Below are 27,941 nucleotides of genomic sequence, written 5' to 3'. Positions count from 1 at the left end.
CCTTAACTGTGGTGGTACTGCTCTGTTTTGTCTGTTTCTGTGAGCTTTCAGAAAACGTGCACAAATATGGACAAAATGAATGCAGAGTACATCCGTCTCTGTATCTATCTATCTGCCACCAAAGGTGCCAGTGTGTGACGGTTTCTGACGCCAAAATCACTGACAAAGTGGCGGTATTTGGCGAGTTGGGAGTGAGAACGGGCTGAAATAACTACAAATAAACTTTACCTAAGTTCCTGTGATTTCATTTACAAATGTATTACCATGTAATACACATAAAGATACATTTACAATAAAATACCTGAATCTGGCAACAGTGGAAATGCAATAAATATTACTTCTTATATATATAATCAAATATTTTTAAAAACACATATCACGTGATTGCATGAAAACAGACAACGAGCCAGCGTTTTACGAGTTAAAAGTCGTCACAGACTTGAGACAGCTGCAGACATATTAAATCTTAAAGTTCTACGAGGGAAAATATTGCAGACTGTAGATCAGGTGCTGGAGTGTGTCTAAAAACTCTCAGCCTGGTACCTATGGTGTGCACGTTAGGTCATAATAAGCTTATTTTTAACACAGCTTAAAATACATGACAGGATACACACCTGCACGCACGCACGCACACACGCATGCGCACACACACTCACACACACACTGCTTCAGGGGCACTGGTTTAGGACAAATAGGTCGGTGCACTGAGATTAAATATATGTACACAGCTGAAGCACCAATGATTCAATCGTGTGTAGCAAATGTATGATACAGCAGAATAATTTAATGATAGTTTGTTATATTCCCATCTGTGCTTTTCTCCCTTTCAGTGTTTGACCACGCACACACACACACACACACACACACACACACACACACACACACTCAGGCACACAGACATTGAAAGACAAATTACATTGGACGAGATTACACACACAGACGTTACAAGATTCCACATCACACACACACATTAGAGCGTGTTGTACCTGGAGGCTTCAGGTACGTCTATATTTTCTCTAGAGGAGGAACTATGTGGGACACTCAGAGTCTCTGTCATTGTTAGCTTCTCTTCCATCGGAGAAACAGTCAGAGTGCTTCAGACGGAGACAGACTGGAACTTAAAACACGTCCTGTCATTATTCTGTCTGCAGCACCATGAAAGTTTCACCTCATTTGCCTCAGAAATACATCAGATAGAAGACTGCAGCTTCGCCCTCTGGCCCCCAGAGCGGCGACGGCTGAGAGGTCTACAGGTCTTGACCGAGCCTCTCGATCTCATCGATGAGGAAGTCAATATCTGACTGGGTAGCTGCCAGGTTGGAGACGACCATGCGGAAGAAGTTGACATGTTTGCCCTGAGGCTGGTAACCCACCATGGTGGTCCCGGACTCCATCATCATGGCTTTGATCTTTGGTGCCACCTGGTGGAGTTAAAAAAAAAAAGACAAATTAGAGATCACAGTTTTTTTGTGGCTAAAAAGCATCAGTTAATACTGATGCCACTTTTTTTTTAAACTACATCAGCTCAGTTGAGAGAGGGAAATGTTGGCATTGTTCTTCTCTACAAACCACAAACATGCTACATTTGCACATGTCATACATAACTAAATGTCTAAAGTGATGTGGTATATGAGCTGACTTTGTCACCCGGAGGTGGAGGGGATAGTGGATGGTGTGAAACCTTAGCCTGTTTTCATTCCCAGGGCGTCAAATACTGCACCTTGGTCATGAGTGTGATATCAAAGCCAAAGGCAACCTTCAGTGTCTTCATGAGCCACACCAGGCCGTGGGGCAACTAACTAGTTGACGCTGAGAGCAGCTGACATAGTACAAAGAGTGAGAAAGTTCACATAGGGTTGGCAGGAGGGGTGGAGGACTGGTCAAAAAAAACCAAACCTTTAGCCAGGAAACTGCAGGTCAGTCAGCAACACTTTAGTCGAAGAAAACTTTATCTCCATTTGCAGTATTATCATTGGCGGTATGGCTCTGTTCTGGGGCCTCTCTGCCTATGCAGAAAGCCTCATCCACACGCCTACGTGAAAAGCCTGGTGAAGGTGGCAAGTGCACACCTCCCTGCCCTTCCATGCGCCTACATGGAAAGCCTAAGAACTTTTTGTATAGACCCAGTTGAATATTGCCATAAAAGTGTGTAGTTATCACAAAATCCCAAGGCATACCTGGATTGGCATCACAGCACACCATTGTGCTGCGGCACACCATTTGAGAATCACTGCTCTACATAATAATGTACAAATGTAACATATCCATGGTTTGCAGAAACGTTTAATGCCAAAAATTTCCTCTGGCGATTGCGTTGCTTTTCATACGGTCTGCATTACCAACATGCATCTTGACCAAACAGCTAATCTCAAATCCGAAACTCACTCAAACCACCAAGACACTTCGTACATGTCTCAAAATGAGCTCATTCGACCTTCACACTGGCAACAGTTGTCACTAACATACACCGTCACTCATAACACACTGACCTAAAAAACACTTACAACACGGAGCATCACATAAAGGATGAACTCCTCTATCTTTAAAGATACAGCTAAAAGCTCATTTCCGCCAGCGATGCAACAGCTGATGAAGTAAAAGATAACAGTCACTGACAAGAGTCTTACCCTGTGCAGTTTTTCTCGCCGCTCCTCACCGTCAGGCATGCCTCTCAGGCTGGGCGGGATGTACCAGAAGCAAACATTGGTGTGCTGGGGCTGCAGACAGAATTAAACACAGGTCATATACACACACAAATACAGCGAGGCTAAACGCCAAGTGGACGAAGCTCGCTGAAAAAAGAGAAAGAAAATTGTACCAACTCACCTCTCCATCAAACACCATCTGATACCCCTCCCTGTTCTTGATCTTGTTGTACAAGTACTGAGACAGCTCCAGACACTTGTCAATGTGCTGCTCAAACCCAATGGTGCCCTGAAGGGAACAAACATTAACAGAAAACAGTATGAAGCCACAGCATGACTGTTTCTATGACGGCATTTATATGAATTGTTTAAAGAGCAATATGTTTTCATGTGTGTGTGTGACTCTGTCCATTTCACCTTGGCCTTCCACATGAGCCAGAACTTAAAGATGTCAACGTGTCGGCCACACTGGATCGCTTTGTCGCCTGTGTCGTAGGTGACGTCGTACTGTTTGTCTGGTTGGAACAGGTAGCCTGCACACATGGAGTTACAGCCTGCCAGGATCCCCTACAGACACACATAAAATACACACCGTTAAAGGTCAAGTGTGTAGGATTTAGTGGCATCTAGCAGTGAGGAGAGCTGAAACTCCCATGTGCCAAGTGTGTGGGTGAACTGGTTTACGCAAAAATGCAAATGGCCCTATCTAGTTCTGGTTGTTACTGGTTGTACTGCTTACATTTTGAAGTACCATTCCCTGCTGTAGAGAGAGTGACTAACAGACAGCTGCTTAACAGAGACAGCAAACCAGCTCGACAACATGACCAAATGTAAGTATGACGCAGAATGTATGAAACTGTGTGAACCTTGAACTAATGACTAAGGAGGAATCTGGACCCCTTGGCTGGACCAGTTGGGAACCACTGCTCTATGGTATGTGTAGATCCTTTTACAGTTTGTAAACAATGACATATGTGAGGGTTGCCTGTATCAGTTAGTCTGTATTTGTTTTCACTAAGTTGGTTATACAGAAGATTGTGTTTTCTGGGTTTTGGGGTTTCTGTTCCTGTGCTGCCTTTCCCTCCTTTGCCCGTCTACACACCTGTCCTACATCAGCCTCGTTAGTCCTTCACTGCTCCAGAGTTTTTCCCAGGCTATCAGCCTCCTGCCTGTCCTTCTGTCTAATCACCTTTTTTCCCCTCACCTGAACTTCTCCGTCCTTTTCTCCACCTGCACTTCATCCCCTCATCAGACCAGTTTGTATTTAAGTCTTGATTTTCAGTTTGGGCTTGTTGGTTTTGTTATGTGATCTTCAGTTTGCTTTTCCCTGCTCCAACCTTAGATAAAGAGTGATCTATTTGAGTTCCTGTTGCCCCCTGCGTTTGGGTCCACTTGCTCCACACCTCATTAATTTACTGTTGTTGGGTGTTTTTTTGCATGTTATAAATGATATGGCTGCGAAAGGGTCTGTTGTGTTATTTCATTTCCTAAAACAATTCTTAACAAGTAGGTACAATGCACAAATAAAACCTTCAAAATACAAAGTTTAAAAGAGTGTTGGAGTTTCCTGTACCTTCTCTCTGACCAGGATTGCAGAGCACTGCAGAGGCACGCCCATCATCTTGTGAGGGTTCCATGTGACAGAGTTGGCCCTGCAAAGTTTAATAAGCATCTTAATGTACTGAGGTAGTTTCCCTGAACATTGTCTTTAAATGACACCACAGAGCAACCCACCAGTTCCCATGTACTCACCTCTCGACTCCATTGAGCTTATGACGGTGCTTCCTGGACATCAGCAGTCCACCACCCCACGCTCCCTGAGGAGACAGCACTTTTACACAAGGGTACGCAGGCAAAGACACAGTATCACTACTATCACTACCAAAACACTGCAGCAGCTGCTCCAGTGTCGAGTACTCACATCAACATGGAGCCACAGGTTGTACTTCTCACAGATGTCAGCGATCTCATTGATGGGGTCAAATGCACCGTATACTGTCGAACCAGCTGTGGCGTTCACAAACAGCGGCACGTAACCCTGCAGAATAAACAAACAGAGATAAAAGTGTTGGTTAGACTGATGAAGAAACAAACTAGAATTACCATGCCTCCGCCAGCCAATCAAAAGTTACAGTTTACATCCATGTCTGTCCAGACTTGTACGTAGCCATGACAGTAGACAACACTTCAAAAATGGATGTCGCTACAAAGAAGCTACAAGTTCGAAAACACGGATGCTTTGTACACATCTTCAACCCGTCAGCACAGAAGATCTGTACAATTAGCACAGTTTCAAGATTAGCGTCATCATTTCAGTATCTGACCAAACGACTTCCCTTCTGTTCCTGAGATATGATGTTGAGTAATGGCCAGAAAAGTGTTTTATGCAAAACATTATGATGTCACAGTGTAGCTGACCTTTGACCTTTTGGACATATGATGTCAACACTTCATTATTTTATCCTATCAGACATCTGTGTGAAATTTAATCATGATATCATTAAAATTTTTGAGTTATGACCAAAAATGTGTTTTGTGAGGTCACAGTGACCTTTGACAACCAAAAACGTAATCAGTGCATTTTTGAGTCCAAGTGGACGTTTGTGCCAAATTTGAGGGAATTCCTTTAAGGTGTTAGTGAGATTGCATTACCAAGAATGAGATGGACGTACTTCCTGACCAGAGTTGTTAAAGTTTTGTATTTTTTATTAGTTTTTTATGTTTTATTTCATTTTTAATTTTTGTTTTCAATTCAGTTTAGTTTTCAGTTAGATAGTTTTTAGTCGCCAGGGGCAGGATTTTAACATTTAGAATAGGCATTACAATACAAACACAACACCTGACTCACAGTCATGTCGACATCACATTCTCAGTAATGCATCATTGCCTCCTAATGCAGGCAGACAGATTTTTTTGACAAAACATCTTTTTATCTCGTTTAAACACTGCAGCTAAGTATATAGGTAAGTAGTATACATGTAGTCTCGTCCTGAGGTACGTTTTTTTGTGGTAATATTATTATTAGGGCGAGTTAATCCACATTTTGCCAACAAGTTAATGACAGCATATGGTAAAAGACATTATTAGTTCAGTGGTAGGTTTGAAGTTTTGTAGCATCACAAACTTTAGACCTTGAGATTTAGACCTCGCAAATTCAAATTTAAGACTTTTTAATGACTTTTAAGACCTAATGTTTAAAATTTGAGATATTTCACGACTTCAAGGACCCGTAGACACCCTGTCATGTTTGTTAAGAAGAAACCTAAAAACATTTACTGTATATTTTTATTTTAGTGTAGTTTTCAGTTAGTTTTTTTCTAAGCTAGAGTTTTTATTTCTAATTCAGTTAACTAAACTGTTTTTCACACCCAGTTTTAGTTTTTCGTTTAGTTTTTGTAAACTATAATAACCCTGGTCTGGACGTACGGACGTAAGGAATCCCAGACCTAAAAACATAATGCCTCCGACTACAGCTGTAGCCGGCACAAAGGCAGAACAAACAAACAAACAAACAAACTGACAGAAAGACAACAGAACGATGACACTGACCTTCTGTTTAGCATCGATGATCTTGGCCTCCAGATCTGCAGGAATGACTCTCCCCCTGAAAACATTATCATCACATACATGTCACACAAGTAGAATATTTTTGTGACAGTGCTCACGTACACTATTGCACATATTTACTGTGTTAACTGAGGCATTAAATGTCCAAAATGAGCTCCCCACCTCTCATCTGTGCTCAGCAGGATCACATTCTCAGTACCAAAGCCCAGGGCAGCTCCAGCCTTCTTTATGGAGTAGTGGCTCTGTAGGGACACACATTAGCTTTAATAATTCATCTTTCATTGAAATGAAGTGGAGATTTTGTGAGGTAATTGCTACCAGAGCTTTGGCTTGTTTTCTGTCATGTTGTCGGCCGTTCAGTTCTTTATAGACAAAAGCAGATGTGATAAAAGCAAAAAGAATCCATAAAACTGGCCATCGCCTTGATTCAAATAGACCTACTGATTATCACTGGACTTCCTCAATGGCCTCAATCTAGAGCCAATGAAGCGTAGCGCCTGCTTTATTACAACACCTAAAATGGTGTGTGTGTGTGTGTGTGTGTGTGTGTGTGTGTTCACAGTCACGTACATGTTCAGATGTGAAGAGGACAAGGCGGGGAGCAGCAGACATGCCCTTGGTCTTGACCTCAGGGAAATACTTGTAACGTGCGATCATCACACTGTACATGTTGGAGATGGCGCCCCCTGTTGAGAAGAGACACACACACACACATCAGCACCTTGGACAGCAGCATTCACACACACATATACTGTAGTGCATACTGGAAATTAGACTTTTTGTTGATAAGAAAATGAATTTTTTCCCCTTTCAATACAAAATAACACACACTGAATATGTATATGAATTATTATTTATGGACTAACCTGGTGAAAAGAGTCCATCTCCCTCTCCGTTGGGCCAACCGATCATCTCTCTCATTTTCTTCAGAGTCAGCTGCTCCATCAACACAAACACCGGAGCGATCTCATAGGTGAACCTGTCGGTCACATCACACAAAATATGAATATAGCACGTCATTCAACATCACTGTAAGGGTCGAGAGATTAAAGGGACAGTTCACCCCAAAGTCAAATATTTTTCCTCTGTGTTGGAGACATCGGCCGTAGAGATGTCTGCCCTCTCTTCAGTATAATGGAACTAGATGGCACTCAGCTTGTGGTGCTCAAACCGCCAAAAAAATCACATCTGAAAAACTCAACAGACATTGATGTTGAGTTTTTCAGATGTATCCAAATCCAAAACAGTTTCGACTGATAAACAGCACTACAGGTGAGAGGAAAACTATCTATTTTTGATTGTGAGGTGAACTGTCCCTTTAACAACAGCTTTGTGAGCAAGAAGAATAAAAGGAGATTCTTATGCACACACACTTGCAGATAAGAAAGCTTTAATACACACACACACACACACACACACACACACACACACACACTGGTTTTTCATTAGCCTTACTATAATTCCATCCACAGAGCACAAACTGGAGCTTGTGCTGACTGGGCTAATTAAAAAGTGTCTGATAGGAGCCGGGCAGCAAACATTCATATTCAAAGGCTTTCCAAAATCACTCAGTGGTTTAATTAAAGCCCACAAAGCTCTGATGGCTATCTGTCAATCCTGCCAATCTCAGCGGAGAGTCTGAATGGGGCTGATTTGATGGCTGAGAGGAGGCGTGTGTATGTGTGTGTGTGTGTGTGTGTGTGTGTGAGAGAGAGAGAGAGAGAGAGAGAGAGAGACAGACAGACAGACAGACAGACAGACACAGGGGGAGTGTTTAAAAGAGATAACAGCCTCTTCTGACCCCAATATTCAAAAATTGAGGAAGACCCTATAATTGTTAATTTCATTCTTTCATTATAAGAAAGAAAAAGACCAAAAATAATATTCACAAGAAGAATTGTTGGAGAGGTGAGAGACAGATGACAATTTTTTTTAAAGAAATGTTAGATGCGTCTCTGACCTCTCTGTCAGCTAACAAAAAATAAAATGTTTTGTAGCTCCTCGGACAACAAAAAGCAACATCCTGGAGGAGCTAAAGAAGCTTAAAGGGATAATTTGGTTTTTCTGAAATGGTGTTGCATGAGCTACTTATACATTGTCAATGTATTACTCAGTTTGGAGAAGCAGGCAGGTGTACTGCCTCAAAAGCTAAGCAATGTTGGGGTAAAGTTGCCATAATTGTAATATGTTTTAGATTCTTTGACCTACATGTGTGATATTTTCAGGGAAATGACGCACTGGATTCACTCCAAAGTCCTTCAAAACCAGCACTTGGTCAGTGACCTCTGGCGTCAGACATGGACAAACAAAGCCATCCGTTGACATGACATGATATGCGGCTGGTCACTGTTATTGTTAAACAGTGCCCAGCGGCATCAAGGGGATCCACGGCAAGATAACAATAAAAGTTAAGGTGGTGAAGATCCGAGTAGGGCAGGTTGGAACGGTGGTGGATGGGTCCAACAATCACTGACTTTCACCCAGAAGGCTGGTGTTCACTTCCTGTGTGAATGTAAAGCTAAACCCTGTTCTTTTTTCCTAAACCCAACCACTGCATGTGTTGGCAAAACATAACCATGTGCGTTTATTATTAAAGGAAGAAACAGTGTTGCACCGATGTAGTGCTTTTATTTTGAAAGAGACTGTATGTAAACGTAAAATTTCCTGTGAAAACAGAAGTGTGTTTTGAAAGAAGACAATGCATGTAACAGGCTGAAGTTGACACGGTGTCCCAGAACATCAACAACCAATGCACCCAGGGTACCTTTCACGTCGTGTGTGGACATGTAAAGTCCTTGACAAAAATGCTGATATGTGACGAGGTTGGAGTGAGAATGTGTTGGTCTGCTGTCAAACACCACTTTAAGTTTTTGATGGAGAAAACAAGTTGTGAGGAATTAAAAATGAAGCACATGTGCGTCTTAATTGTAACAGTGTGAGTTACGATTGTAACACAGTTAAAAAACAACGTTGTATAGCAAAGGATGTGATCAGATAATGTAAAGAAGTTAATGATATTCAACCTTGTTGACAAGTATTGATTACAACAACACAGCAAATTTGATCGATGGAAGTTATAAAAGTATTATACAACACTCATCTGATTTAGAATATAATTGAATGACATCTGACTGAACACAGAGTGCATCCAGTTCCGGGACATTCTGTGTGTATCTGTGCACTGACCCCTGGAGGGTCCAAAACAAGTCACTGAGCTTCAGAGTCTATGCTACAGCCACACAGTCCATTTATATCTACAAGTTTAATTGATGAAAAGCAGGCATACAAGTTATGAGTTTAGCAAGTTTAGTAATAAAGCTGTGCTCGCAAGTCCAGGCAGGTAAAAATGTAACATGTTACAAATGAGCTGCTGGACGCACCTGTGCTTTGTCATTCTTTACAGACCAGAAATGGCATACATGACATGTGGAAACTATGCCGACTGATGAAGACCAGATACAGGCAGACAGCTGTGTGGATTTTAGCTCCAAAATATACAAACCCAAATTTTAGATTTGAAAAATTCACCTGGATTTTAATTTGTGTAAAACTGGTTTGAAGCCATGATGACATTTACGTAGCAACTTACAACTGTAACGTGTAACATTTAAGGTGGCTCTCCCCTGCTGCTGTGGACAGGGGCAGCAGCAAAATGTATTTTAGCCATCTAAAAAAATAAAAATAAAAACCATTGTAAGTGTAAGCTATATTTAGAATGTTTTCAATGCTTTTCGTCAGACAGCCTGCTCGGATGGAGAAGCCGTCGATGGCTTCAGTTCTTCATCTATGCTTTCGTCAAAGCCAACAGACTCCTTTAATTTTACCTTGCTGAACACAGGAGCTGCTGGTCTACCGCTGCCTCGTTCAGTTAGTTTGTTTGTGTTATTGTGTGACTTTGGTGAATCTGTACTAACCCTTTACAACACCAAGGTCACACAATAACACAAACTATCTGATCGAGGCAGTGGTAAACCAGCAGCTCCTGTGTTCAGCGATGTTAAATCACTGATTCTGAGTCTGACTTTGAAGAGAGCATAGATAACAGCTTCAGTACCCCATAGGTAAAGCAGTGAAAATATTTTATATATAACGTCCTTTTAAAATGATATTGATGTTTTCAGATAACGAAAATACATTTTTCTGCTGACCCCCTCCACAGCAGTACATTGCTTAGCTTCTGTGTCGGTACTCCTGTCGGCTTCTCCAAACTGGTGACATGCCAACTGACATCTACTGTATGTAATACACTGATTATGGATAAGTACCTTATACAACCTCACTTCAAATATCCAAACTATCCCTTTAAATGTGTCACAGAAAACCAGCTCTCACAGTGAGGCCTGAGCTTTAGCTCTTCGCTAACTGACAGGCCATCTCACTGCCTCCCACACACGCCCTTAGGACTGATCCCTGTTTACCCTGCTTTAAAATGAGGCCAGTTACACAACACTCGTCCACCCCCATCAGCCACCACCACCACCACCATTACCATCTACAACAACAACATCTCCTCTCTTCTTCCACTCCTTTCTTTACAAGTCAGTATCTAAACAAGGACCGAAGGGATTTGGTAGCTTGGTTAGAGGGGAGCAGAGATAAAGGCTGTGAGCGGAGGGAGCTGTAGGGAAACAATGCACTGAAGGAAACTGTGACAGAGGACAACAAAGGAAGAGGAGGGGATGATATGGAAGCACAGCGAGGGATGCGTACAGAAATGAAACAGGACAACGAGGCGAAAAGAAGCAGCAGAGAACAGGAGAGAAAATAGAAGAGAGTGAAAGCCACGGTTGATGATGGATGGAATTAAAAACACAGGAAATAGAGAAAAGAATTGTGTAATTATTCCTGGTGAGGGCTCACCCACGGGATGATTGGGAAATTAGCTTCTGGTTAATGCACCAGATCAGATTGTGAGTGTATGAGCAACGACGATGAAAGATAGAATCACAAAGAAGACAAAATGAGTCAAATTTCAGCCTCATAATTTCAAAAATATGATGTTCTTTGATTATGTTAAAATTATATCATATAAGGGACAGAAAAATACCTAATATCTTGGATGTATCACTTTCATTTCTTCTTGAAAATGCACCCTAATAACACCAGATAAAAGGGACAAACCAGTGCACCTTTTTAAAATTCCTCTTTCTGTGTGAGTCATTTCACCGTGTAATGACAATAATGGTGATCATTATCACAATCAGAGCCAATCATTGGTCTTTTCAGGGTGAAAATTACCCCTCAGTCACCTGCCCGTCTCCAGGGACGACCCCTAAATGCCCTTATTATCGTCATCAAGGGCACTCAATGTGCTCGAGTCGGTTTCTGAATGTGTGTGTCTGTGTGTGACTAACCCTCTGACCCCCCAGCCACACTCTCCTCTCAGCCCCTCAAAGGAGTCAGTCTGTATCCACGGGGACAATAGAGCCAGAATGAGCACTCCGCAGGGAGCCACAGCAGCCAGTTTCCACAGTGTGACAGGGTTTTCTGTGCAGCCGGAGGACATTGTGTGTCAGTGTGGGGCCCAGCTGGCCTATCTGCTAAGACCAGCTCACAATGAGCCTGCAGTCAATGGACTGGAAACCATAGCTGCTGTATCTGGGACAGCCAGAGCTGGTGTGTGTGTGTGTGTGTGTGTGTGTGCGCGTGTGTGCCATTATGAAAGTGTGCACCAGCGTGTGAATTCAATGGCCCTGTCTCTTGGGGCATTCTTCCAACCAGGAGATGAGATGGGAAAGTTTTTCCTGAGAGAGGGTAGTTTCCTCGGCTAATGTTTTGAGAAATGGGATGAATTAAGTGTCTCAATTTTGCTCCAGCGTTTGGCTTATTATCCTCACATTGATCTTTTATTTAGCAGCCAGTCTGGGAGAGAAGATAGAGGCCGCGATAATGAGAGGATACAGAATACTCAATCTGTGTATATGAGTGGAGTATATTGTCCTCTACCCGCGACTTATCGCATATGGTCTTTTTTCACTGTGCCGGTCGTGCTGTCTCTGCAGTTATACATCAGTTTGTACCACAAAACTCTGTCTCTAGATCAATGTCACCTAGAAAAACTCCTGTGGATTTGTTGTGCTTAGATATTTAAAGGTAAGTTCACCCCAGAATCCAAGATGCATATTTTTCCTTGCAGAGTGTTGGAGATATCAGCTGTAGAGATGTCTGCCTTCTCTCCAATATAATGGAACTAGATGGCACTCAGCATGTGGTGCTCAAAGCGCCAAAAATACAAAGCACATCTGAAAAACTTAACATCAATGTCTCTTTCCAGAAATCATGACCTGGTTACTCAAGATAATCCACAGACCTCGCTGTGAGCAGTTTCATATAGGAACTATTTTCTTTCTACTGAAATATACCTGCCAACCGAATCACTGTGTGGAAGGAAGCGTGCATCTACTCATGGACAAGAGGCACATACTGGTGACAGCATAAGATGCAATATAAGCTGATACGAAATCTTTAAAAAAAAATGCCTTTTTAAACAAATCAGCAGCCACACTGTTTACCTAAGTAATAGTATATGCCAAAAAAAATTACAAAAAATCTACACCTGCCAAGTGTACCACAGCCCAGAAGGAAGTGTGCATCTACAGCTAGCACACCTAGCACCACTGAGCTAGCTAATGTTACAGCTCAGCCGAGAAGGACGCCATTCATGTTTCACTCGCTGTGACGAACACGAGCCGCTCCTTCATGAGTAGATGCACGCTTCCTTCTGTGTGGTGATATTGCTGGCGGGTGTAGTCGGCGTTGTACATTTCTGTCAACAACGAATATATTATATTTGTACAATATTACATAGCGGATATGTTGACACTTTGCATTTCAAAAATGCTGTGGTTAATGTGTGGTTAGGTTCAGGCACAAAAGCCACTCGGTTCTGTTTCGGAAAAGATCATGTTTTGACTTAAAATACCTTGTTTGGGGGGCAGAGTACTGACAAGAAAAGCAGAAATGTTTTAGTGAAAAACAACTGGTTTTCATTCCTAAAAAAGCTGCTGGAAAAACAGTTGCTACAAAACACTCATGTTTGGTGTCTAAAATGCTGCTGGAGAAACAGTAATGACTCGCTTAAATTGTCATGTAACATGGTTTCAAAAACATGCAATGCCAACATTGTTGTCTGGCAAGTGGGGTGAAAAAAAAATTTCACCATGAAACTGCTCACAACAAGGTCTGTGGATTATCTTGAGTAACCAAGTCATGATTTCTGGAAAGAGACATTACTGCTGAGTTCTGCAAATGTATTTTTTGGTACTTTGAGCACCACATGCTGAGTGCAGTTTAGGCAGTTTTTTCTTGGTGTGATTTTATGCTTTTGGGAAAGTGTGATGTGTTCTCACTATTATTATTTTTTTCACATTTATACTGAATAACTAAACAATTGATTAAGAAAATAATTGGCAGATTAAACGATAAAGAAACAATGTCAGTTGCAGCCTTACGTAAGAGTGCAGTTTCCTTGCAGTCAGTCCTCATACTGTCAATGTGGCTGTCAATAAGCATCTAAAACATTTTGTAGGTGTCCACAGTGCATAGGGCAGTCATTTCTTACTTTTGAGCAGTGTGCATGTTTTGGTAAATATGAAGTTTAGCACTAAGCTTCCTCATTTTCATTTTGACATGTATGCTGACTGTAAAAAAGAGAAACCATTACTGGTGATTGAATGCAGACCGAATGGGATAAGTAAATGATATTGCGCTGTCACGTTTTGATGGTGATTGCAAGAATAGGATGCATGCAGATATCTTTATTAAAGTGAATTAGTGATAATGCATGCATCAGTCATGCATCAATAAAAACCTAATTTTACAAATGATGATGAAGATACAGAAAAATAGAAATGTGTGGCAAAAAAGGCCTATTGTTAATATTTTAGAGAACAAATTAAGTTTAGAGAGGAGATCAAAGCAGGGTTTCTACACATTAAGGTAAGTTATATTTAAGTTGTATTTTATGTCACACCTGTCTCGTTAGTCCTTCCCTGTTCCCAGAGACCTCCCTTTCACACCTGTTCTGTATTAGTCTTGTTTGCTCCACCCTAGTGTTCCCCTCCACACCCTTATTGTTAGCCCATTTCCCTCCTTTTCCCCGTGTCCTCCTACTCCAGCTGTGTCTCATTCTTGTGATTAGCTCTCTGTATATATATACCTGTGTGATTTCTCTTTGTTCCTTGTCAGATTATCTGCATTTATTCCTTTGCTTATCCCTGTGGTCTTGGTGTGATTCCCTGCTCTGTTTCCTTCCTAGTGTCCTGTGTTCGATTTCTTTTCTGAGTTCATCATATTATCCCAGTGGGTTTGCACTTTAGTTTTGGTTCTTCTTTCATTTGGACTTTCAGTTACCTGCCTGTTCTGGATGTTTGTTTGTTTTTTAAATCAGCTTTATTAAAGCTAGCTTTTTGTTAAAACATAAACCTGCCTGGGTCCTTCCTGCACTGATTTATGACATTTCAATGTGTTTTGATTGGCTACTACCTTGGCCAGGTCTTTCTTGTAAAAGAGATTTTAGATAAATAAATGATCTGACATCAGTTACTCTGGCTCAGACAATTTTGCCCAAAGGATTGCTCTAACAAAACATGACATCATTGTGTTTCTAACTTTGCATTTGGGATTTCATGCCAAGTTTGAAAACTTTGAAATACACAGAGCTTCGTATGTTTTGCTTTGTATCGGTTTCAGCCATGCTGCCAGATCTGGTTTAACAGCCAATTTGTGCTGCATTTGCACTTCCTTGTTTCATTCAGGCTACAGTGATAGCTAACTAGCAGACAGTGGATCCTCTAATCATCTCGACTGGAAACAAAATATAAGTGTTGGTGGTTCCACTATTCTGATCTACATGACGTTAAATTACTTTTGCAGAATAGATGTTACCAATTATTTTTGAGCTTTTACAATTCACAGTGAAAAAACATTGATTCATAAAATTCTCCTTCCCTTGTCTGAGCATTTTAAGACTTTTTAAAGACTAATTTAAGACATTTTATACCAATTAAGGCCTTATTTTTTAGATTAATGAATTAAATGCATTTTAAGACTTTTTAAGGATCTGCAGAAACCCTGTATTAAGAGCTGTTTTGAGTTTATATCTACTCAAATGAGGGAATCAAGTTAAAACGATTTATTCATTCCTTCACTGAGAGTGAACTGACAGAGCTGTAAACATTAGGCTCTGCACAGAAATGCTTGTCAATGTGTGTGTGTGCATGTATCTGTATTCAATACTCTGATATTGTACTATAATATTAGTGTGATGTTCTTCATTTAATTCCAGTGATCATAAAACAGAGTTATGGCTTATTCACAGCATGTATGTGTATGTGTGTGTGTGTGTGTGTGTGTGTGTGTGTGTGTGTGTGTGTGTGTGTGTGTGTGTGTGTGTGTTGAGAGTGTGTGATGTGGATGTGGTTCATTCATGCCCTCTATCAGACTGGGCCACCATGTAACTGTGACCTGAGATCAATATGCAATCTAACCACCCCTAAGGCTGGGCTGCATCCGATATACAGTACAGCCTACTGTCCATCAATACACTGTCTCAACAGGACAAACCAAACACTTTATATAACTGCCCTCAGAGGCTGTTGGGACACATGCTTGTGACTAATTGTGGAGCGAGCTGAGGGGAACAAAACAAGCCCCCCCACCATGACTTTATATGAGTGTAACCACTGGGGGCTGTTTCCAGTGGCCTACAAACTGGAAGTTGTCCTGTCGTGACATGAAGAGGTGTTTCCCCTGTGTAGATAATAACGGTGTTGTGTTGAAGGTCAAAAAGGACAGCTGATGGTATTTATCAGATTGTGACTTTAAATAATAAGGTGATTAAACAAGTTGTTTTTTTGTCCCTATGGGGCATCGTATCAAATGTCTTATGAAACAGCTCAGGGTGAAGTTTGGGTTCCGTTATAGAAACAAATGCTGTTTCTCTTTTAGTGGAAGCAAAAAATTGGTTCAAGTGACGCTTTAATCCGCACTTGATTATGGTAATATTTTATATATGCATGCAAATTCATCTTCATTGACAATGTAAGATGCCATGCTGCGGTTTGTCTCTCATTTTGGTTTCTGCTCACATCACTGCAGTTCGTATGAGAACAGTTTGTCTTCTTTATCCTCCTGAGACCAGAGCTTTTTGTTTGCTATGCATTTTTGATTTCTCCAAGCTATTGGAGAACAGTGACATATGTCCTCATATGGGGACAATGGGTTTATTTTTAATAGTCACAAGTGTGTAATGTGTTTCATTCATATTTCAATACCTGAACACTGTTGAGTCAAAAGGCTCGTTTAAGATGAGGCCTGCGCAGATTCGATCACTGGTGATTGCTGCACAGTGCATGGCAGTTAGTTTTGTGGCCGACATTTTGACATGCTCTGACATCATACAAAAGTGGACAGCAATAATCTTGTGAGAGAGGCGGCCGCAGTTTTTAGAGTCAGGTGTTGCAGTTGCTCTCCACCGACAGCAAGACCCAAGGCATGATGGGAAACGCCTGGCTTAGTTTTCTCTATTTTGGTGTTTTTTATATTTTTTATTTTTTTTTATGCGCCAATTTGTGCCTTTTCAGCATTAATTCTGGCGTCATTCTATCTGTGATGTGGTCAAAATAAAAGTCCTCTGGTATTTTCATGTTTTTACTCTGGGGAGCAAACATTGATAGATTGCTGAACAGGCCTATTGAGCACAAAGTGTCAGAGGCACCTCTGACCTCACCTGCAAAATCTCACTCAATTAACCCCCATCGACCAGGGGACTCAAAATGACCGCAGAAAGATGCAAAGGAGCTGCAAAGAGACACAAAAAGGGGCAAAACAACCCGACAGAGACACAAAATGACCACATACAAAATCACCCCAAGAAAAAGAGACACAAAACCACAAAAAGATGCATAATGACTACAGACAGATGCGAAACAACAACAAAAAAGAAAAAGCTATACACCTATAAAGTCTGTGTATCCTCCTTTGAAGGAGAGGTGGTGGAGCCTTTTTCATATCTGTGCCCACTGTCTCATAAACCAGCCATGGAGATAACTGCAAATGTTCTACAATAACCCAGTGTCATTCCGAAATCATCAAAATAGGTACAAGACTTACATGTTGGTGTTGGCAGTGGAGGTGAGCCACTCTCCAGCCAGACCGATGATGTCCAGACCAGAGGACAGCTGGTTGAAGAATCGAGGGTGACCTGAACAGAGAAAAATAAACACAAACTATCTTAATGGCTTTCTTATTAACAGGGCTGCACTGAGGGAATCATGCCTTACATAAAGAGAAAACAGTCACAAAGAGAGCCACTAATATATCTGCCTTGTCTTCAGTAAATTAGCTTTATAAATAAATACGACTACAATGTCCTGCAAGCTAAAGCTGACTGCCTAGGGGAGACCGGGGCTGGTTGGCACACAGCTTTTCTCAGGTCACAGAAACAAAACTGTAACACAAAAAAAGTTTGCTTTCTTCACCTGAACTCATCTACTATGTTAAAACATCTGAAATTCACTCATTTTTTTTGGTGAGAGTGTCATTTCAGTTTCAGTTAACAATCACGACTTTCACGCGGGAGAGTGGTGTTTGTGTCCCATTAGCTTATGAAGCCAAAATCTGTTTTTTTTTTCCCCTCCTAAACCCAACCGCATGCATTTGTTGTTGAGGGGGGAAAAAACTCAATTTGCAGTGTTGTACCGACATAGTGCGTTTATTTTGAAAGATACTGTATGTAAACTTTACATTTCCTGTGAAGACTGAAGTGTATTTTGAAGGAAGACAATGCATGTAACAGGCTGTTGTTGACACGGCTGCTGCTTGGAATACTCTAACACACATTATGCCTGAGAAATACAGCAGAGAGGGAAACGTGTGCCAACCAGCCCCAGTCTCCCCTACATCTGACTGTGAAAAAATAAAAAACATAAAGAAACAGCTCCTCGTTTGATTTTGTATTCCCTTGGTCAGCCATGAAACCTCAGGGATCTGACAAAGCACTGCTCAGTGTACATAATTACACTGGTAACAAGGTTATATGACAGCCAGTTAGACTCTGAGGTGCCTGCACACACAGTCACCGTCAATAGGCCCGGAGCCTGAGTGCACTCATGGATATAAGCACCTTGTGGAGGTGGTGCTGTACGGCTCGCAGTATAAATATCTGTGCAACGTTACATCTCAGTTCATATATAGAAAATAAATCTAATTTCAATCACAGTGCTGCAAAGAATGAGCTGCTTTGTGTTTCAGCACCGTGGACAGCTCCTCCAGCAGAGCTCCACAAAAACCCCCACACCGTGTCTGAATGTGGATGAAAAGTGGTGTTGAGTTGTAGACACAGCAGACCCTACGTGATATATAAAACCCAAGGGACAGTTTGAGCGCTGTCGGTTTTAACAGCTTGAAACAGTCCGTGTTAGGATCCCCTCAGGCGACACTTGCTTTAATAGGCTAAGTCCAGGGTGGGTGGGTGGGTGGGGGGTGTCAACTGAATTACCAGGGGGACAATAAATAATAGGCTGTACACTATCTGGTAAACAGCTTCTTCTCTAATGGTGTGTACTGACGTTGTCTCTGCGTAGTAAAATTGTCAGTATTGATAAACCTGAGGGTATGGGTTTTTTTTTTAGAATTTATGTATCACCATTTTGGGGAAACTACCAACAGAGGTGTCAGGGACTGTTCTTTATTTATCAGATGAGGGAGGTGGCTAGGGTGTGACCCTTTTATTTCTGATCCTTCCCAAAGATGTAAATATTCCTTGAGCCTCCCCAAGTGACTGGCAGAAAATGCATGACCCTCCCTCCACCAGTAATTAGTTAGTCCCTTTTACTGTTGAAAAAGAAAGGCCTGTCTCAATTAGAGGCCTGGTCTGGTTGCCGAGATGTTTTTTTAAAGAAGTTCTTCAATGTATAAAACCGGGTGGTTGGCTACCTCTAATTATGTGTCCATTCCTTGATTACCCTGTAAGTTATTTATATTCCTTTAGTCCATATAAGGGTCCTCAGATCAACAAAATTAAAATGGGTTTTCATAAAAATTTATCCAAGTTGTGAGTGTTGTTTTAAAAGGATAAAGTGGTGTTGTGTCGGTATGCTGGGTGCCATAATTCTCTCTCTGATGTGCTGTCTGTCAGAGCCAGATCAAATAATTGATTCAGAATTTATACATTATCTGAAGGCTAATTTCTAAACAAGTAATATTCATACTGGCTTAAATAAACAGTTTGATTGTATTTCCCATCTTTGCTGATCAGCAGTGTTGTGTGAAAGGAATTAAAGGCTTGTCCCAAATATAGGCCCATTGGTTTCACTGATTTCAGCAAATAATATAAGTTTTACGGTATAAGATTTTTTCCATCTTTTGATGTTTGAAACGAAAAAGTTAAAATCCTGGACTTCAAAAAGAGACTCAGTTTTTCATTCTTGTCATGCATGCTGGTTAGTTCATGCAAGCAATTTATTTTTGGTCAAATTTTAAATGAGACTGAGATTTTGTTGAAATATCTCTATTTTAAGCTCAATTTTTTATTCATCTATTTTTTTCTGACAGAAGTGTTCCTTGCACATGATGTGTCCAAGGACCATCAGAAATTTAAAAATCCATCCCCATGTAGCCTTGCCACAGTGGCCGTGGGTTTGATTCCACCCCTCAGTCCTTTGCTGCATGTCATTCCCCTGCTTTCTCCTTCCTTGATGCTATAACTGTCTTATCAATTAAAGGCAAATAGCCCTCCCAAAAAAATCAAATATTTAATTTAAAAAAAAAAAAAAATCAAAAACTGCAACATAAATTAAATTTGAAAAATCTAAAATAAGAAATAAATTTTAAAAAATCAAAAATTCAATTCCTAAAAAAAATTTAAAAAAATGCCTGTTTTCTTAAAAAACAGCAGCAGAATAAATACAAAATACAACCCTTTTAAATTTGTATGAACCTCCTCTACACCAAAATAAAAAAATATAAGCCCCTCCCCAGTGCTTAAAAAAAATTGTTTGACACCTCCCCAATCATGTAACCTAATAACTATAACTGCCAAGCTTGGATATGATATTGAGCTTTGTATATGAACATATAAAAATATCCTATCTTGAACTGAGAGAGTAAAAGGTTATTATTTTGTATTCCAACACCTCCCTGTCTCCTTTTGATATTTAAAATAACACACACCATCATATGAATTATTCAAACCAGCACATTTATGGCTCAGCTCAGCCTTGAAGGTGTCCCTGTCTCCTGGCCTACCTGTCCTGACGCCATATTTGAGCGTGTCCCTGCAGTCCACCAGGATCTGCTCCAGGGACTCGGGCTGGTCGGACAGCTCCAGGTTGAAGCCCTCCATGCCCTCCAGGAGCTGGTGGGGGTGGTGGAAGTCCAGCACCTTGGTGGAGCGGTCAAAAGTCTTCTTGACGTAGTTGGTGAGGATGTCGACGATCTCCAGCAGAAACTGGATGGTGGGCTCCTCTCCATTTTTGGCTGGCAGCAGGTCTGAGAGGTGAGGAGGGAGACAGAGGGTCATTTAGCCTGAATGATGGAGTTAGGTCCCGCTTTGTCGAGCCAAGAGTGAGTTAATCACCGCCATTTAATTGAGTGCTGTAATTAGAGGACACTTAGTCATTCTTTTAAGCCCAAATTTGGTTTTGTATTCCTAACCAGTTTTTGTTGGTCACCTGGCTGTGTCTAATGATCCTGGTCGACATGTGCACTGACAACTAAGTTTAATATCCTGCATATGTGCAATATAGGCACTGGATTTGAAATTGAACTTGAATGACATAATTTTGATGTTATAATCTAACAGTAGAGCCTACTGTAGCTTTGGCTGATATCATTAGTGACTACTGCATATCATCTTTGGTCATACATTTTGGCTAGTGAGCTTTAAACTGAGAAATGCACCAACAGGTGAGCCTAATACTTGTCACCTTACAAAAAGAAATGTAGAATAATTTTTTTTTTAAAAAAAAGGGTGTATGTTACTGTTTGAATTTCAGTAAGTCAACTCCCAGTCTCTGATTTTTCTATGTTGTTTTAATCATTATTATGCCTCTAATCGTGTCCTCCTCTAAAGTAGTGGTTCTCAACCAGAGGTCCAGGGACCTCTGAGGGGTCCTTGAGGGAGTTCCAGGGGGTCCCCAGAAAAATGGGAAATAGCCTAGGTTATTGTCAACATTTAATTCACTATAGAAGTGACCCCAATGTGAGTAAGAGTCATAAGTAGGGATGCACACATCGGTATGGCCGATATTCTCCTCGTTGACTGCCATTAGCCGGTCATAAAATAAAATTACATTTACAGATGACAGATGTTTTTTTGTGGTGTCACTTCACTTTTGTGCAGGCTACAAAGCAAAGCTCAAGACAAAGACATCCAGGGGACAATAGAAAAGGTTTTGGGGACCTTCTGGACACAAGGATGCAGTAAACAACATGTCAGAGGACGCACGCTATTGTTTCTCTGATATGCTACACTGTGAACAACAAATGTGCCTTGAATTCAGCAGGAGGAGAGTGAGTTAAGTTGGCTCTAACCAGCCAGGGCTGGAGCTAACAGCTCATGGAGGCTGCATTGAGTTACATTATGATGCGTTCAAGCTCTATTCAGTAAAAATGACTATTGGGTGAAGATAAATTGTAATTTACTCATGATGCATTCAATATAATCCTGTAAAATGTAGTTTTGGTGACAAACTTGAATAAATACAGTTGTTTGAAAAGAGAAATGTGTTGTTGTTCACAGCAAAATAAAATAGATATTAGAGAGGGAATTATAATATACAGTAAACAAAAGCCTTTTGAGGCAGTTATTTTTTAAAAAAGATTTTCATGTAAAAAAAGAAGGTTATATTAAAGGTTGTTTCTTACATTTTGCAGTATTGAATTTGTGTTCATTCAAAGGTAGTGTCATTAATTTTATAATAATGAAGATTTATTTGTTTTCCTGGTGCAAAAGGAGGAATAACAAAACAAACTAACAAACAAAAAACAATCTGCATCAGTACTGGCCCAGAATTTTACTATCGCTGCATCCAAATTAATAAGACAGACTATTCACATCATAGGTTTTACTTCCTCCACGGTTATCTCCTCAACTGTAGACGACAAAAAAAAAAAATCTGGTCTGAATCAAATCTAACATCCAAAATCTTTTCAGATGTAAATCCCTGCAGCAAAATCTTATTAAAATTGGGGTCTGTGACTGCATCAAATCTGCATCAATTTAAGGGGTCCTTGACACAAAAAGGTTGAGGTTAAAGGTTTTTTTTTGGTGGAGCTGTTGTATGCTGTGAAGCTATCTGAGGCAAATTGTGATTTGTGATATTGGACTTTTTAAATAAAACTGAATTGAATTGAATCAATTGAGAGACTGAACTTTGTATAAAAAAAATAGTGGAGCTCCCTGAGGCCCCGTTCATTTCCCAAAGGTGCAAAATGGTTTAGTCCACTCCTGACTGCTTATCTGATGGAGCACAAATGTTCATTTCTTTCACTAAGAAAGAGAAACTGGGGCTCTAAAATTAAAATAAAGACAGACAGGACAGGGAAATAAAACAAACTGGCGTGTAAAAATAAAAATAAAAATAAAAATGTGTGCGAGAGAGACATGGCTCAAGAGAGGAGGGGCAGGGGCCCCACAGAGACTGCTTATGCATAGGGCCCTGAATTTGGAGCTACACCCCTGCGGGAAAGTTGACTTTTATTAGGTGTAAGAACAGTATTGTAAAGAAATAAAAGATAATAAAGCCAACAGCTAATAAACCCTATATCTCACACCTTTAACAGCTTTATCTCAACCACTGTAATGTCAAGTAATGAGCCGGTGACTAATGAGACCATAAAGCTCTAATAAAACACACATTAGCTTATTTTTTAATATTGGCTGTGACGTATCTCTCACCTCTGGCGAACAGGTTGGAGAAGTCGGTCTCGGTGAGGCGGAAGCGCGCGTCCCGGTCGCTGTTGTCGCACGAGAGCAGGTTCTTCTGGCCCGCGAGCCTGCCCTTATCATCCAGGCTGTTGTTCTTCTGCAGGAACCCTAAGGTGTTACACGGCGGAGGGCAGCAGTTATCACCAAACACATCCATCCCGCACACAAAACGGAATTATGAGACCAAAATATAATTAAAAAACACAAATAATAATAAATGTCCAAATGTTCTATAAAATTCTATAAATATGAGACAGCTTTGCAAAATATCTATGCTGTGCAAAATCAGCTCCTGACGCCTTGAATTCTTTCATGAGGAATGTTTTTCTGGTGGAGGCCAAACCTATATACATACAGCTAGAAGAGGGACCACCGTGGGTGCCCGCCCCACCCTGTGGCGTCACAACCGCACCCCAGTGAGTCCTGATCGGCTCAGGGTGATGATGACCCACACAGCCAATAAAGAGGGGTTAATGAAGGATGCAGACTGCCTCCTGCAGGGCCTATAAACTCCATCACTCATCAGATGTCACACAGGCCCTCTGTATCTGCAGCATGATGTGTGTGTGTGTGTGTGTGTGTGTGTGTGTGTGTGTGTGTGTGTATGAAATATTCCCTCTCACAATTTCTGCAATGGAAACTCCACAATACCTCGCTCATTAAATCCTAAATGACGTATTCAAAATCAATATTTGAGACCATCGAGCTACCGAAGCCTCCATAAAGAAATATTCCCATTCAATTCCATTCCGGTTCATTAAAATGTCATTTAGACCAATCAAAATATAATGGTCATTCTCCCACTCTCAGAAATGGCAAACTTATTCGATCCTTGAGTCTTAATTGATTTTTGCCATAACAAACAGGCCAGTAATATCCTCTTTGGCATTTATTTCCCTTTGCTATGGCTGCAGGAAATACACAGATCCATACATTTTTATTTTTGTCACATTCCTTTCTGCTGCAGCGTCACACCGTGCACTCTTTGCTGCAAAGAAATATCTGAATGAGGAATAAAACTACTCCTTTATTTACAGATTATTCTGAGGGGCGTTATAACATATATTTCCAGGCCTGTCTCGAGGATTTTTCTCTCGGTGGTGAGATGGAAAAAGACGTGGGGGGTGCATGGGGCGGTCGGGAGGGTGATCATCATCAGACCTACAGGCTAATGTCCACTGACCTTTAGAAGATGGAAACACGCTGTGACAGTAGTGGAGAGCCCTACTCTAATAACAGCCTTTATCATGGTCTATTTCAGGCCTCAATCCGGGGTTATTTATTAAAAATAAATAGAAATAATAAGAGCTACCCTATGATGAAACATTTAAAGGAAAATAATCAGAATGCATATCAAATTCCCAATCATATCCAGAAGATTCTGGTCATCCAAAATTGCATTTGTGTCAAAACTGTGGCTGAAAATATAAGATGCGTAAATGTGGAGCGTTTTGTGCGCCCAAAAAAATAACTTACCACAAATCTTCATCCCCAGTTTCCGTGTGCATCCGTGCATCCACGCATATTCGTAAGCTAAAACAGAATGAACGTTTGAATTTCTGGTGTGCAGGCCGCGGAGACAACGTGGATGATCGGATGATGGATAGAAAGCTGGTGGAGCACAGTGAGCACAGTGGAGGCGTGATGCGCACGGCTCTTGGCCGGGTGTGTGAGTCTGAACACTGCAGGGTGGTTTCTAATATTTTTATACGAGGATTTTTTTTGTCTCTGCGTGGATCATGTTTGTTTGGCTGCTAATTTATCAACATTTGTATTTACCTCAGCACCCACTGATCATAAGGGGATGCGTCTTATAACATTTCCGATTTAAGTTCAATCGGCCCACGCCGGCTCACACACCCAGCCAAGGGGCGGACTGGAATTAACACCCGTGAAATGAGCTCACGGAGGAGGGCAGGAATTAATTGAGTGAAACACAGTATGTGACTGGAGCGAGCTGGTAATGTCCGTGGCCGGAGAGTCTGGGCTGTAGCCGGCGTGATGCAGAAACTTATAGGCTAGTGCGTGTCATGCATACACACTCCCACCCACACACACACACACACCCGAGCATGGACATGCGTGAGCAGAGATGGAGCAGAAGCCAGAGGGAATAAAATGCAGAGCGCGCAGCGGCGGCGGCGGCGGCGGCGATGACTATACACCTGATTGAAAACTTTCAAAACAAAAACAAGTATTTAAATTTACTGAAGCAATTCCACTCTGAGAGAACAGCTCGGGGTGTGCTGAGGCCAAGGCACACACACACGCGCGCGCATACACACACACACACACACACACACACACACACACACACACACACACAGGCGCGCACACGCAGGCACAGACACTAGAAGCCGCCAGGCGTGAGATGGAGCGTGGAGGAGAGATAATGGCAACATCCAGCAGCAGTATACGAGCAAGTCAAACAAAACAAACATCTTCTTTTTAATGGGCTTTTTCTCGGGACAAATTCCACTTTTGAAATAAGTCTAACATTTTTTTTGTAGACATATTTATCGACACCCAGGGGCCACAAATAAAAATACAACTTTATTCGATAAGGAGAGAAAATATGAAACTGAATCGTGCATTGGGAGCACGGGAGCTTATTTCCTTTTACATTTGATCGAAGAGAAAAAACCTGTAATGATTTCCCCTGCGTTGCACTGCAGATGGCTGCTCAAGTGCACCATTATGGGGTCGATTTTGTGCACGCGACAACGGCCCTAAAATGATGAATTAACCCCACAGGTTAATGTTTAAATAGGTTCTGCCACATTAAAAAAAGCAGCGGAATATTTGTCCAAGAGCAGCTAATCTATGCAGCCTCGAGGGCCCCAAACATCCTGGGGAGTGAGATAAGATGAATTATGACATCGATAAAAATTGGCATTTTTTTTTTTTGTGAAATTATGGGAAACAAAAAACAAAAGGAGGATTTCAACCCGGACACTGAGGCGTCACTGCGGGAAAACAGGAGGGAAATTCAAATCAGGGTTATATTCGATCGAAAAATACATTTTTTTTAATTTTTTTATTTTTTTTAAAAAAATGCTCTTGGATCATTATATATACCAAAGCCTTGATGGCGTATTACATCAGCGCCAGGTTCGCCGCTCGGTGCGCACCGCTGATCCGCCAGACAGCGACAGGCAGCTGTGATGGCTCTGTTTTTAACCGGAATGATTAACGACGGAGCACACGCAGCAAATGGCCCGGGCGAGACTCGCCTTTATCAGACAGGGAAGGAGGGGAGAGGCAGACAGAGATGTGTGTGTGTGTGTGTAGGGGGGGAGCTGCATGGCTTTAAACCTTGCGTTAAGTGTCTTTGAGCAAGGCACCGAGCCCCTGTCAGCTCCAGCGGGCTGTTTCTGTAAGCACAGCCTGAGCGCTCCGGAGAGGGACAGCCTTAACGAGAATTTACCCTCGGGGATCGATACGGGATCACGGTGGTATTAACAGAGGGAGGAGTGTGTAAGGACGTACTTGAGGACGGAGGTCTTAAATTGGCGGAGTTGGGGTCCTGTTCCCCGCCGGTGGCTCTCGGTTCAGACGTTGCCATCAGTCTTCTGCTATCTGATCTCCAGCTGGGGAATTATTCAGCTGCAAACAAATGGTCCAGGGTTAGGAGCTTAAAGAATACACACCTGAAATATAGATTTGTCAATTTAGATCAGGGATTTGATCAGTAAAATGATCCACTGCATGCAGGAACCATTTATTCCCGATGGAGAGGTGGTTGAGCTGAGCCGCTCGGTTTGGAGAGGATTGCGCACGACGCACCAGCAGTACGCACATCAGGATGAATAGCCTTGGTGATAACATAGCGCCTATGTGGGCACATTCATTTTGGAGATAGCCTCCAATATTTCTTGCATTCAACTGGCCATTAAAGCCTCACAGGGCTGCTGTATCTGACATTAATGGGCAATGTAAAAGATAAAAATTTAAGTTATCAGAGAGGTACAGATATAATAAATATATATCTTGTTCTCGTTATACTGGAACAAAATTATATTTTTCCATAGATATCAAATGTCTCTGTCACTGAAATTTCTAAAAAAATAAAGACAAAAAGATTAAAAAATATGCTTCAAATTTAAATGAGTAGATGACAGGACAGATTGATCACATCAAAGCTGAATTATTAAGTAAACATCAATAAGATGCAACCATAAATAACATACGTCATTTACCTATTGACTCTGCAATCGACATTTCAATTAAGTTGCGCTTTGAACAAGCACATCCCATAATATAATCACTCAATGTCACCGTGGTGTGAGAGACAGACTGGTCACTTAATGAATTCCTTCTGTCACTCATCTCTCATTTCTTTCAAACGGCACAGCGAATTATATCAGATTATTTGGTTAATTTTCTTCAGAATAACTCCGACGTTACAATCCCCTGTGCGTCTGTAAAGGAATATGAAGCCTATAAATGTATGAAGGGCGCTGGTGAAATGAAAGGAGAAGGCATCTTACCGGCTCACAGGTTGTCGAGTCCAGAGAAACTATAACTAGATGGTACAATTGCCACCCAAAGGCGCGACAAGGAACAGTCCAGTGATGGCGGAATACCAACAGAGCGCACTAATAAAATCCCATCCAGCGGTGCGCAAGTGACCCTTTCTCCCTCAAGAATATTTTTTTATTCGTTATTTATATCTCAGGCTCCGGCTTCCCATTGGTCTCTTCACGCAAGCATGAGTCACAGCCTTGCCTCCCTCTGACGACTAATGAAGCTTCCCTGAGTGCTAGTGAAAGCCACAATCCACTTTAAGAAGCCCAAAA

General features: G+C 41.4%; 1 protein-coding gene across 2 annotated transcripts; it reads right to left on the bottom strand.

Moving 5' to 3' along the window:
- On the bottom strand, window positions 1-27,935 carry LOC125901579 (glutamate decarboxylase 1-like). 2 transcript variants are annotated; one of them, XM_049597281.1, is made up of 17 exons: window positions 27,633-27,933; window positions 26,632-26,748; window positions 24,619-24,675; window positions 23,113-23,250; window positions 20,460-20,702; window positions 17,325-17,415; window positions 7,079-7,191; window positions 6,783-6,898; window positions 6,375-6,454; window positions 6,195-6,249; window positions 4,567-4,683; window positions 4,398-4,462; window positions 4,219-4,297; window positions 3,063-3,212; window positions 2,827-2,934; window positions 2,628-2,717; window positions 1-1,421 (listed from the first exon to the last, which is right to left on the bottom strand). In XM_049597281.1, exons 2-17 carry the CDS (start codon window positions 26,705-26,707, stop codon window positions 1,248-1,250), a joined length of 1,752 nt encoding a protein of 583 aa, XP_049453238.1. In that variant the 5' UTR covers window positions 26,708-26,748; window positions 27,633-27,933; the 3' UTR covers window positions 1-1,247. The 2 variants fall into 2 exon arrangements, with proteins under 2 accessions (XP_049453238.1, XP_049453239.1); XM_049597282.1 differs by lacking the exon at window positions 24,619-24,675 and having other exon boundaries at window positions 27,633-27,935.
- Window positions 27,936-27,941: the final 6 nt, after the last annotated feature.

Source organism: Epinephelus fuscoguttatus, linkage group LG15 (genome assembly GCF_011397635.1).
Source record: "Epinephelus fuscoguttatus linkage group LG15, E.fuscoguttatus.final_Chr_v1".
Classification (NCBI taxonomy): Eukaryota; Metazoa; Chordata; class Actinopteri; order Perciformes; family Serranidae; genus Epinephelus; species Epinephelus fuscoguttatus.
The sequence above is the reverse complement of the archived record's forward strand: the minus strand, read 5'-3'. Positions and strand labels throughout refer to the sequence as shown.